This window comes from Topomyia yanbarensis, chromosome 2, assembly GCF_030247195.1.
Source record: "Topomyia yanbarensis strain Yona2022 chromosome 2, ASM3024719v1, whole genome shotgun sequence".
In the NCBI taxonomy this organism is placed as follows: Eukaryota; Metazoa; Arthropoda; class Insecta; order Diptera; family Culicidae; genus Topomyia; species Topomyia yanbarensis.
The window spans coordinates 357,324,739-357,338,852 of record NC_080671.1 but is presented as its reverse complement, the minus strand read 5'-3'; the positions used below and the strand labels follow the sequence as shown (position 1 = coordinate 357,338,852).

The window sequence follows — 14,114 nt, the reverse complement described above, 5'->3', positions numbered from 1 at the left end:
ACAACCCTAGAGCCCTCCCTCCCCCTCAGATAAGAATTTGTAAGATATTTTGAAACTCCCCCTCCCCCCATATGCTCTTACGTAATTAGTGTATGGCCCCTTCGGAGAGACTTCAACAATAAACAGTGTTATCTTCTCAATACGTGAACTTAGTCATTCTACTTTAAATACTTCAAACTAGCTCATGCAGCAATCATGGATCTATGAATGTCATTCTACGGTGTGTTCCCGTGAAATAATTAAGATCATGGACAAGACTGCATACTGTATGAACTATATCTTGAAAGTGAACATCTATTTCATGGTTTTGTGTAATATCTGACGTGTAAGAATGATGAATTGTGATCAACGTACTATGAACCAGTTCACGTGGCATGAACAATAAGATGGACTGATTCCCAAAATTCAGAATGTTATTCTTAATGAATAACCTTCTGAATTTTGGTAATTAATCCATCGTATAATCGAACTGCAAACAATAAAAAGTGGTCCAGAACACAAATTTAGCAGAAATTTAAACTTTTCGCGAAGGCTAAGTAGCTTATCCTTACAGTATATTTAGGTAAGTTGTTCTACTTATGCCCATCCTTTCGATTAAATAGAAACTGGAGTGGTTCTAATTTTACCAAGATTTAAAAGTAATCTTTTAACGGTTCGAGATAGAGCTTGGCTGTCTTCAATGAAATTGTAGAACATTACTGCTTTCTTTCCTACTTTTCATTTCACGAGAAATCCAAATGTAAGCTTTAGAGCGTTTCTTAAAAAAAACGGTTTTATTTATAAAACTTTTGTAGTTATTATTTTACACTAAAATACCCTTTGAACAATTTGAATTTGAAGATTATTTTAGGACGCTTACCAACTGCTAAATTATTTTCATTTCAGAGATGTTAAAACTTTTATATAAAAAATATCAAATATCATCTCACCTTCGAATAGGGTACTAAACATTAAGTATTAAAACTCATACTTTGTAGTATAAATCCTCAAAAAATAACAAATGCGATATTTCTTCACATCTTGCAATAACTATTTAAAAAATAGTTTATTTTTAGTAAAAAGTATGTACCCTGCAAGATTAATCCACCGATCAATAAACAGCTATTTTTCTTCCAACGATCATTATAAAAAAATATTAAAAGACATTTCAACTCGATCTTCGTTTACAACTAGAACATTTAAGCAACTACTAAGAACAAATACGCAAATTTATAATCACTATAAGTAACAGATAAATTCTAGGTTTATCATTTTTATTTTTCTAAGTTTATCATTTTTATTCGCGAAAAATTAGGTCAAAACATGTGTTGCATGCTTTGTTCATTCAATTTGTGTGTAGATCACTTAGAAATATATTGACCCCAACCAATTTAATTAACAGTTAACTTTTAGATAACAGAAAAAGTCGGTAAAATGGCGTTGGATTGGATACAGCACACAGAAATGATTATTTGGAGAAATAGGAAACGATGCATACTGGAAATTTTTAACGTTAATATTGTACGTACTATTTCCATATTTCGCTACAATTATAATTTCTTAACTCCGTTCAATACTTGAGTTAAAACGATTTTGCCGTCAATTGTTCGGTGAATGGGCTCTGTACGGTATAATTTTCCAACGGTAGACGCTGGAGGTTCAGTTTAGATTTTAAAACAAACTATTCTCTTTCAAAACATTTGTATTTGTAAAGTTACATAAACCAACAATAATAACTGCAAAAGTTATATAAATAAAACTATTTTTTAAGAAACGCCTTAACTTGTTTTGGTAAATTTCTTGTAAAATGAAATTTACAAGACTTAGCTCTTCAATGTCTTTCCTCAAAGATTTTTAAAACTTGATGTTCTTCTATTTTCTGAAAGATTGCGAAACTATATTTCTACCATTAAAAGTTAATTTGCAATTTTTAATAAATTCAGAACAACCCAAACTACAGATGTTATTGCAAACATGAGGAAATTAAGCAAAACGTCCGAAGCCAAGTTTCGATTTCATTATTTTTTATCAACTTAATCAGAACTCCTTTTCTAGCGGGATATCACGCAGCATTAGGGATTTGCTAAAAAAAAAACAAATGGTGTTTTCGGTTTTGGAGCTAATGTCAATCTGGCGTTAGCTTAGTCTTATCACTAAGTTAGTGTCCGATTCTGATGAGACGAAGTCGAAACGCAAGTTCCATTTCTAATTGAGTTATAAGCTTTCTTCAGGCGCAAATGTGTTTTAAACAATATTTTCCTTAGTGGAGAAAAAATCGTTTTTACCTAAATTTTTCACCACCAGGGAGAAATATAGCTTTACTTGTTTACAAAAGTCTCTTGAAAAATTAAAATGGAATATTACAAATAAATCAATTTTGCACATACATATCGTATATCGACAAATTTCTCTGTCACGGTGTTCCTAAAACCGTTATTAACAAAAAATGATCATAAATTTGTCATACGGCATTCGAAAGATACAGTATCCAAGCATCTTCTCAGTGAATTTCAAAATGATCCATCGAGAGATTCGAGAGAAATTGCGATTTGAAGTTTTATGACACGCTACCAGCAAACACCCACGGGTTTGGTCGTATCTCTATAAACAAAAAAATATTTGTCTACTTATTTAGTACATGGCATTCGAAAGATATAGCAATCAAGTATATTCCCTGCAAGTTTGAAAATAGTTCATTGACGGAATCGAAATTTATAACGGTTTGGGTGTAGTATGCGGTCATAGATGGGTTTTCTACCAGACTTCAAGCGTGAATCCATGTTTGTCCATTGACTATTTAGATCGTTTATACGTGTCGCGGGTTCTAAAGGAAAACCTTACCATTTAATTACATAAATATAATGTACAAAAGGTGTTATTTATATGGTGCACTGAAAAAGTGTGAAAATAGGGTTGTCTACCAAACGTTAAATATAATGTGCAATTTAAAAAAAAATGGATAAAAGTTGGAATGTTTACTTCAAAAGGCCATATCTCAATGGTTTGTTGACCGATTCTAATATTTTTTTCATTATTGAGCAGGTAGACGTTTCATCGTTAATTTTCATTAAGAAGAATATAAAATAGAGTTGTCTAATTCAAACAATAGACAACATAATTATCCTCAACTATACGTATTATCACTATTTAGTGAATATCTTTATATTCAAAACAACGACCAATCAACTTCTATACATTAGTTGAATGCAACGAACGCATGGAAGAATAAAACCATAAATTTTAAAAATATGAATTCAGATTCAGATCAATTTATGTTATGATACGGTTTTTGTTGGAAATTTTGTACAATCGTGATTCGCTGGTTGGGTTGACAGATGTTAAAACTGGTCAAAGGGGATGTTATTAGTACAAGTTCATCTGCTCATATCTCTAACTATTGTCAGTTTAACTGTCGAATTGAACTTATCATGAGAATTTGACATTCAGATGTTTATACAGCAATTGCAATCAACTAATATATAAAAATGGATAGGCCGCTATTTTTAAAACAAAAATATTCACTAAATAATGATAATACATATAGTGGAGATCATTTATATTGTCTATTTATTGATGTAGATGACTCTATTTTATATTATTCTTAATGAAAATTAACGATGAAACGTCTACCTGTTCAATAATGAAAAAATAATTAGAATCGGTCAACAAACCATTGAGATATGGCCTTTTGAAGTAAACATTCCAACTTTTACCCATTTTTTTAATTTACACATTATTTTTAACGTTTGGTAGACAACCCTATTTTCACACTTTTTCAGTGCACCATATAAATAATACCTTTTGTACATTATATTTATGTAATTAAATGGTAAGGTTTTCCTTTAAAAACCGCGACACGTATAAACGATCTAAATAGTTTTTTTTAGTTTTATTTACGTTACTTTAAATAGGAATATTCAAAAATAGTCAATGAACAAACATGGATTCACGATTGAAGTCTGGTAGAAAACCCATCTATTACCGCATGCCACATCCAAACCGTTGTAACTTTCGATTCCGTCAATGAAATATTTTCAAACTTGCAGGGGATATACTTGATTACTATATCTTTCGAATGCCATGTACTAAATAAGTAGACAAATATTTTTTTGTTTATAGAGATAGGACCAAACCCGTGGGTGTTTGCTGGTAGCCTTATGGAACGTGTCATAAAACTTCAAATCGCAATTTCTCTCGAATCTCTCAATGGATAATTTTGAAATTCACTGAGAAGATTCTTGGATACTGTATCTTTCGAATGCCGTATGACAAATTTATGGTCATTTTTTTTAATAACGGTTTTAGGAACACCGTGCTGTTGTAGCCCACACAACTTTCTTTCATTTGAACCAGCACGATCGAAACGCACATTAATTTTAAAACATTGTTCAAATGTGGCAAACGGTTAGATGGATAGACACGTCGCAAATCCATAAAACCGAATATATTAATACATATGCTTAACAGTTTGCGGCTGCTAAACAAGCACACAAAGCTGGTTGTATAACAAAACAAGCCGGCATGCCGTTTGAATGACGTATACAACTCGAATAATTCACTTGTTCAAATTGGTTAAACTAGACCATAAACAAACAACATTTTTCATCTCCTACTCGATGCAGCAGACTCAGTCAACAAAAATGCGATTGCAAAGAACGAGTTACATTCTTTTTTATTTGCGAAATGATAAATGCATTTTTTTTTTCTCTGTGTATCCTAAGACTTCTAGATTGACATCATCCACAAGCAACAATGTTTACCTTTGTTTTGATATACCGCGTTAGGCGGTTGATCTTGGACTTCGACATGATGCCGTTGTAGGAATGCGATCGATTCGCGATGGTTGATCCTTTAATAGTAACCTGTAGCAGATTTCGCGACTGCACTGATTTTTTAGTTTCACTGATTTGTTTTGATATTTGTTTCGAAACCAGTTCACAGCGGTGTAAGTTAGAAAGCACACGTCACGGGTCACTTTGTCTCAACTCAAACTCACAGGTAATGAAAAAACAGACACTCGGTAACAGTAAAAAGTGTAAAACGGCACAAGCACAAAATCACTTTCCGAAGAAATCTCGGTTGGACCCTTCTTTCGTTTTCCGTTTTCTCGAAAATAAACAAGGGGTAAATATCAAACGCACACACGCACACTCACAGCCAGTTTAGGAAGAAGCTTGCGTTACCGAAGGCTGGTTAGTTGGGATGGCGGTCAAAATAAAGCAAGAAAAAGCAACAGCTCAAACAGTTACGTTTTCAGCTTTTCGCTTGTTTTTCCAGCGGGTCCACATGAACTTCCGATTGATTTCCGCGTACTTCGCACACTAAATAATCACCAGAGACTGTGTTCTTTCTGCGTTGACTTTCTTGCAGCAACTGAAACACGTCCGTGGTAAAAACGATCCGAAAGGACGATCTCGAAAAAAAATGCCTTACTGAACTACACGATCGGACTGACTGCAGCCGGGCAAAGCCGAAACAACAACAGAGCAACTACACAGTAAAAAGGTTAACCCCGCCAGTAGCAGCAGCGACGGCACCAGGTCCCATCGATCGAGGTGAGAGTAGAAGAGTGCGCACGACGAGTGGATCGCATATGAATATACCGATCGAAACGAAAACGGACCGGCGCGGATGGGTCTGCGCAGCGATGTGCTGTGCTGTGAGCTGCCACTAGTCGGTCGGCTAGGAACGAAAGAAAAAAACTAGATGGCAGGTTTGGCACAGCAAGAAAATATAAATAAATACACTCGTAAGTGTTTCTGCTGTAATGACAACGCAACAATGGCAAATGATCATGCACACAGACACACCGAACGAATCGGAGCGGATCAGTAGTGTGTACACAGGAGCTGTGCTGTTACGATCGAAAACAAAAATCCGATTAACCCTGAAGGTATACAGGGAGCACATTTGTTAACCTGGATCGGTGAGGTCAGGACTGTTATTATTGATTTCAGAAAGAGAGAATGTTTTGAATGAGGTTACAACTACTAAAGTAGCTATAAATAGACAATTCACCTGATAATTATTGCCAACAGATTAACTAAGTTTTTTCTAATTAACGATTGAATTGGATTATAAAGGTTAAGGAACAGTTAGTAAGTTAAACTCCATCGATGTAAATAATAAATGAAGAAAGTTATTTTATGCTTTGTTATCTAATCATGAAACTGATTTTCTCACTAGATAAATAAAGGTTTCAGAAAAAAAATCCTGTAGTTAATACAATCTTAGAACTCCACGATCTTCAATTACATTGGAAGAATTTGATCAACATTTCAGCCAAATCGGTGAATTTTAGTTATCTTTTCGAGGAACTCGAAGTTAGCTGCATTTTTGTCTTACTCGATAGAAAGGTATATCAATTGCTCTGAAAAATTTTAACCGAGGACCGGAGTATCGAGTGTCACATGCCATTCGATTCAGTACGTCGAGTACGGCAAGTCTGTGTGTGTATGTGACCAAAAATCTCACTCACTTTTCTCAGATATGGATGAACCGACTTCATAAACTTAGTCTCAAATAAAAGGTACAACGTTCCCATTGGCTGCTGCAGAATTTCTAGTGGTTTCGACGTCAAGTTCCGGACTTAGGGACCATTCATAAATTACGTAACGCTTTTAGGGGGGGAGGGGGTACAACAAGTTGTGACATGTTGTGACATAGGGGGGAGGGGGAGTTAGCTAGATCGTTACGTAACATGTTTTCACGGAAGAAAAAAAAATTTCTAGGAATTTGTTACGTAACAGGGGAGGGGGGATGAAGAAATTTGTGACAATTTGTTACACGGGGGGAGGGGGGAGTCAATTTTGGGCAATTTTTGCGTTACGTAATTTATGAATGGTCCCTTACAGGGTGAGTATGATCACGCAGCAAATCCCGATTTTGGCAAATTCTGCGATGATGCTTGGAATTGTAGAACTAGGTTACTAACAGCCATTCAAAGTCTCTTTGGCCACATTGGCCACCATCATCGGTTCTGGAAGCTCCGGAGGGAGTATTCAAATCCAGAATAACAGTCACATCGGTTTCTCGGAGATGGCTTGATCGTTTTGACCAAACTTAGTCTCAAATGAAATCTGCTTTATCCCCGTTAATGGCTATTAAATCTCATCCCGATCCGACTACTGGTTCCGGAGTTACGGGTTGTGGCGTGCAGTCACAAAGTAAATTCCGATTCAAACGAATACTCTGAAGAATGCAAAAAAGGTGAAAATTTAGCTTAAATGTCTGTCAAACAACTTACATTTGCATTTCTAAGTCACTACATTGACCACCATAGACGGTTCCGGAATTTGTGAACATTTCTCAAAATTGTATATTGCAAAACACCGATAAACTAAGCGGAACACGAAAGTTTAAAGAATAAAAAGCATCAAAACACTTCCGACTTTAAAGCTCGATTTTTATTCGTTTGAAAAGAATATCATACAAAGGTCAACTTTAACCTGGCATTTTTTTCTTCATGCATAAAAACCAGCACACCCCTCTTTTGTACGATGTATAAGTTTAGCTAAGACAAGACGTGAAATCGGTTTCTTATTTTTCCTTCGACATTCTTCTTTTCGCACATTTTCTCCCTACCGAAATCTTCCGAACAGTGTTTTATTAATGAAAATGGAGTCTTGTTAACACTGAGAACTGACATACAAGTGAAGTTTTCAACTTGTGTAAGAAATAAAACTGTCGCTTTGAAATGACAACAACAAGTAGCAACTTGCCACTAGCCGGCGCTTCAATCGGCCAGCAATCGCTATACGGGGCTTGTGTGCAAACTTGAATACAATGGTGACTCACGCATGCGAACCTGGTGCGATGGTGATTTTCAACGTATTTTCATTCAAATGTTTACACAGGTTTTTCGGGAAAGTTTGTTCCAGCTTATATGTCTGTTCTCTGTGTTGTTAATTTATTTTATGCCGTCAATATTTTGTATCTTTATTCTACTATATTGATGAAGGGAACCGTTTTTCCATATAATGGGTGTTTAGTAAGGTGTGATGAAACCATTTTCTGGAAAAAATAGATTATAGTGTAGTTTCTGTCTTATTTTTGTTAAAGTTAATCAACCACGTATACGGTAAATGCATGATAAATACTTGTTTCACCTTGCCATACAATTTCTGTTCAATTTTGTCATTTTTACTTTTTTAACGATAATAATTTTATTTGTCAAAAGTAATGACAATCCTTTCCTATAAATATAGCAACACTGCCAACCATCTTTTCGCTATCCCTGCAGTAACATTGCGTACGGTGCAAAAAGTCAGAATCAACCAATCAGGAGCCGGACCATTCTGACGTAAAATTGAAACAAAAACAACCCCCCCTATTGTCACGTCTTGTCTTAGATGTTTAGCAGCAAGCCTTCTGTTGAATTTTTGACATTTGCTCATCAGTTGTGAAAATGGCATCGAAGCAGCTCGTGAACAGGGATGCCATTATGCCAGATTTATCTGGCACAGCCAGATAAATGGCAGCTTCCAGACAAAAAGACAAAAATCTCTCATTCTGTCAGATTTTTAAGTTTTAGAAGCTGCTACATACACATTTTGTAAATTTGGGTAATAATGTCCCAAGTTTTACAAAAATCGGTTAATGCACATTCTATGAAAACTAAAATGAATAAAAACTTTCGATGACTTTGAGGTTACTGTCAAGTGCCAGGTTTTGCCAGACATTTTTAGTTGAACTGCCAGATTTTCTTTGAAAAATAGTTGCAGCCCTGCCCATGGATACCGTTTGTTGCCTGAAGCTGCCACTAAACGCCAGTAGCGCTAGCTACGTTTCAAATTCTTAACTCAGCCCGACGCAAAATATAACAAATTAAGCGGTATCGCCGCATTTTTAGTTATAAAGCTATGAGAAGAGAGCTTCAACAATTAAATGATAGTTCAAATGAACAAAGGTCAAAACTGACGACAGATAAATGTTTCCAAATCTCGCGTGTTTTTTGTAAACGCCCAACAAGCATACTGTCAAACTTCACTTTGAGAGAAAATTCTAGACAAACCGTAACTCGTCGAGACTGGATGTTAACGTTTTATGAAAGAGAAAAGTTTTCTCTTTCGTTTACTACTGTGATTAAAAAATCGGCGAATTATCGTTTTTCTAGAATTTCCTCTCAAAGTGGATTTTGACAGCATGCTTATTGGCCCTTTTCAAAAAAACGCGGGAAATGTTGTCCGATTGTGTGCACCAACTTCAGTCACGGAGATGCCAGATTTGCAGACAAGTCTCGCAGACTTTTAATTTAAGCTGCAGATTTTTTCGACGACGTAGATATTTGCAGATTTTTTAGTTTGGTTGCAGATATTTGCAGATTTTTTAGTTTGGTTGTAGATATTTACAGATTTTTTAATATAAAGACCACTAGATTTTTGAATATAAAGGTTACACTAGCTTTCCTGACATTTTTTGTTCTTCCCAGACTTTTAAAATTATTATTGCAGAGATTTGAAAAAGTACCTGGCATCTCTGCTTCAGTGATAGAGTTCTATCCAAATAATTTCACTCACACTACTTGGGGGTTTGTTTTCCTCCAACTGTCATATATAAAACTGTAAGCCAATTTAAACATTTGAATTAGCTCTCGTAAAGTATTTACAATAGTGTTGAAATGCTCTATGTCGCTGTAAAACTTATTCAGGGGACGTACAATTCCTGTTGGTCACATCCCATCATGAAAATAATTCGACCGAAAAGTTATTTTCGATTTATTTTCCTCCATCTATGACAGGTGGAGGAAAACAACCATTGAACACACTAATACAGTTACAGATTGTCAAATACTCTATAGACTTTAAAAGTTGCAATGACCTCGTATTTATCAACGCAGTTTGGTGTCTACTGATATAAAATAGCTTCGGAAGGAAGATATACATCCTAATTTTTTGTGTTTTTAGAAGCAGTTTTACTGTAATTTCAAATAAAATGCAAAAATCTATTGAAGCAAATATATGGAAATCCTCTTCGTTGCTTGCCGCTTAGACAACGCAGAGATCACATAACAGTGACGTAGATTCTTCTACGGAAGCTTCTTTTATTGTCCAACAAATTATCGACAAGCAAGGTATACCGATAGCGTTACACAATAATGGCAGACGTTATGGCAACGAGGACCTTTTTCGTAACGTTTGACGCATTACTTTAATGGATCAGACCTTGGATGAAAGTCACCACTGTTAGCTCTACCTTGAAATATGTACTAGCAATGACACTAGACAGGATAGATGATCTCTAATTCATCTCTTTAGACAAGTTGCATATTTTGGATGAATTAGGTTACCCGCATGCGAGCAAAATTGAGTTCATTTTAAACTAGCGTTTAACATGTTAAGTAAAAGTTCAAGCGACCTTCATTTCGTCTTAAAACTTAAGTTTTTGCGTTGAATGGAGATATTATCCCAACCCTAATTAATATGTCCATATGGGTAGGATGAACTAAGATGACTTAGGGAACAGTTACCCTTTAAGAATACAAATGATTGGATCTTTTTTTGCTGATTCAGATTAATTTCATTGCTTACTTCATGTCATTTGTATTCGAATCCAAACAACAACCCCAATAGAATCGTCCGCTCAAACATTCAATTTGATCTCTCTCGGGGGACACCATCGGTCATGCTTTTTGACAATACACCTACCGTTTGCGCATGCCGGAAATCGAGTGCCACGCGATTCACCCTAATCTGTTCGCTTTCGGATGATGATACCCCAGCCCGTTACCATGCGTCGCGGTTAATTGAGCTTAATTGGTACTCCTTTGTTGTTTCATTTCTATCGGTCCTATTCAAAACACGGCCAATAAAAGCTAGCTGACCGGACAGCGGGAACCGGCTTCTGACCGCCGTGAACCTCGTTCGCCAATAGGTGCATTGAATTGTTGGACTTAACTAGCAGATTTATTCTATAAAGTCCAGCCGATGCTGTGTACTGTACTGGACCCGGACCGGACAGATGAATGACATTTTGTTCGTTGCCAATTATGTAGGTCACCAAAACAATGATCTGACTTTTGGCACGCATGTGGAGATTGTGACGCTGCACAGTGGTCCCCCCATAGGTCAAAAATACAAAATAAAAATCATTCGAAAAAAGTGTGTTTTTATATCGCGGGTATATCGTTATAAATAAATATTTCATAACTTCATACTTGATTTTGCTAGTAATTAACTGATTCTTTAACAGAGTGTTTGGTGCATGGGTAAGCATCTCTCGAGATATATAGATAAATGTAAGGTGGATACGATCGAATCAGGGGCGGATCCAGAAAAAAATTCGGGAGGGGTTTGAAATTTTGATTTTCAAATGAACATTGCACAATTAGAAATACGTAATAACCTTATTTAATGAATATCAGTTATGTTGGACACATTTGGTTTGGAATGATTTTGAAATAGGAATTTATATAAAATTAAAAATACTTTGAAATTTCTCAACAAGTAATAACATTTCGGAGGGGGTCCGGACCCCCAGGACCCTCCCCCTGGATCCGCCACTGGATCGAATTCTAGTGGAAAAACATATACTATCGAAAGGAGACATATATTTATGACCGCCTTCTTTGAGGATTGAGATCACTGTGCGCTGATAGCATCAGCACACCAGGAACGAGTTACGGTAATGTATAGCAACAATGGTAATTTGTAATAAGCAATTTCCCAAGAAGCGCAAGCTCAGTTCACTAATTACGTTGCTTACAAACAAGTTTATCAAAGTCTTACAAAGTATGCTGTACGGGTAAACCGATTCAAATAATCAGCTGTCGGTAATGGAGGAAATGGAAAACTACACTGTTCGACAAAAACCAACAATATGAGACGGTTTTCTGTTATCACTAACTACACGAAATCCCAAGTAGCAATTTTTGTTTCAGTAACTATTTCATAACCAGTTGGTAACAAAAAATAGGTGCTGTTGCAACTGACATCTAACTTCCTCCGCGACCCAAAAAGCGCAGTTTTGGGCCGATTTTCAACATAATTATGATTGAGCAAAACTGTAAAAACTAGATTCCGTTTCGTTGCAATAACGATTCGAGAATAGCTAAATAAAATCATATTGTTGTCAATATGTTGAATGTAGATCGCAACAAGATTACTTTATGATACCTTTTTATCGTTCACCTGGTCTGTCAATCGCAACTAAAAAGTAACATATTTTCATGCAAATGGTTAATATTATGTTACCAGTGGAAATGAAAATGAAGACCAAGTCAAAATACATGTTGATTATTTAAATATGAACAGTAGCGTCATTCTTCATATTAAAAATTGCCAATGAAGCATCAAATTTTACTGCCCATCAGAGTCTATCGAGTGATATTTTATTCCACTTCTTAATATTTCACGCGCTCTTCATGAAAACAAATTATAAATAGTATTTAAAAACAATTTTTCAAGGGGAAAACAGATTCATATTAGAAATCCAATGTAATTCAATATAAAATACACATTAATCATAAATCAGGAACATAACTTGCTTTAACGGTAGACTTTTATAAATGTTCGCGAGCCGGTTGAGGTTTTATTTCCAATACAATAGAAAATGATGCATATAAGCAACATGGCTTTCAAGCCATCCAGGGCCAAATTTAGGATGTGATTTTGGTGAATACGAAACAATACGCTTTTCGAACAAATTTATATCAATGAGCAAAGATTTTTATTTGTAAACAACTATTATCCCAGCATATGTTTTGTTTTCATCGAACAATTTTCAGTTTACATCCAAATATACCTTTCCTTAATAGGACCCTGTACTATACTATTCTTGCTGAAATCGTTCTAGTCGTATTCTTGTCATACGAACGCATCAAGCACATGTCATCGTTATACCTTGAATCACAAACTCACACGTATTTATGAAAGGCATTCGCAACATTGAATTGACCAATTCATAACTAAAGTTCAGCAAAATAAAAATTATGTTGTATTTTTGTTTGCATTACGTTGTGAAAATTCACCGATGACACTTCATGCGCTACACTTCATATTATACAGGAGTCGAACTGTACGGTGGCGCCAACTATAATATGTTCGGTGTATCGGAAAAATGTAACCATGTGACATGAATGATTTTAACGAAATATTTCTGTTGCCGCATTAGTAGTATTAATACCAATAGTTGAACTATTGGGTTATACTCCTATGCGAAGCACAGGAAAATATTATTACAAGACACAATAAAAATAAACTATTTCCACTAAAATAGGGGCTATTTTAAGCCAACGGCAAATCAAGTGTATTTATACTTGTGCATCTTATAAAAATGAATGGATAGGGATAAGGATCAATAGTTATAGGAACTGAAATTGGTAATAACGCAACCAGTGTTAGTTAGTGGACCAGGTGACAACATGAAAAATAAATTTTGATTATTTTTCCAAAAGATAGGAACTGAAAGTATTTGATTGCTGCAAAATTTTTTCTCCTTAGTAATACATTGATCGATAAAGGGTGCTTTCAACGATTCATTTTTATTTTGGATTATTTGACGGCTGAGTTGGCATGTGATCATCAATTTTTTTCACTATTTCAGTTTTCGTTATCTTCTGAATCATTACAAATGGCAGTCCGTTGAACCAAACTTTTCCTAGTTCACCAAGTTTCACTGTATTCAATTATGGCATCTAGCTCATCAGTTGTTGAGATTATGAAAGACATAAATTCGAATGGTATCGAAACGGAAGAGCAGACGGTCAATCGACATTACTCTTTTTTAATATGATTCATCTTTCGAACTTGGTTTCAATTAATCGATGGTCGGCCGTATGACTTATTACACCACTAAAACTGAAACTAAAGGTGTTGCAAACCTTGTACGGCAACATTTGGAAACAAGCAGTTCTCTACATTATGAAAAAAACGCAAAATTTATAGGATGCACGGAGTTTCTAGGATATCTTCAGGCCACTCATCATACCGACAACATCGTTTTGTTTGTTTTTCATACACATTTAACCAAAAATTAGCCTTGTATAAATAAGTAATTGTTTTATGTAAAACATCATAAATCGAGAACGTAGTTCATGCGTAGATTTTTTCATGAAGGCTGCAACAAAAAGAAATAAGGATACTACATCAACTCATTTGGTAAATAATCTTAATTGTAAATTAAATGCTGCAAAATAC

General features: G+C 35.3%; 1 protein-coding gene across 16 annotated transcripts in view; it reads right to left on the bottom strand.

Moving 5' to 3' along the window:
• Positions 1-14,114, bottom strand: part of LOC131684306 (TLD domain-containing protein 2) — a 688,368-nt gene that overhangs the window by 85,372 nt on the left and 588,882 nt on the right. The window contains exon 1 of one of the 16 annotated variants that reach the window (XM_058967058.1): positions 5,229-5,516. The exons of 14 other annotated variants lie outside the window; for them this stretch is intronic. In XM_058967058.1, coding sequence (XP_058823041.1) covers positions 5,229-5,267 — 39 coding nt within the window. In that variant the 5' untranslated portion in view covers positions 5,268-5,516. Of the gene's footprint in view, positions 1-4,739; positions 5,202-5,228; positions 5,517-14,114 lie in introns of those variants that run through there. One more of the 16 variants, XM_058967056.1, reaches the window with a different exon arrangement.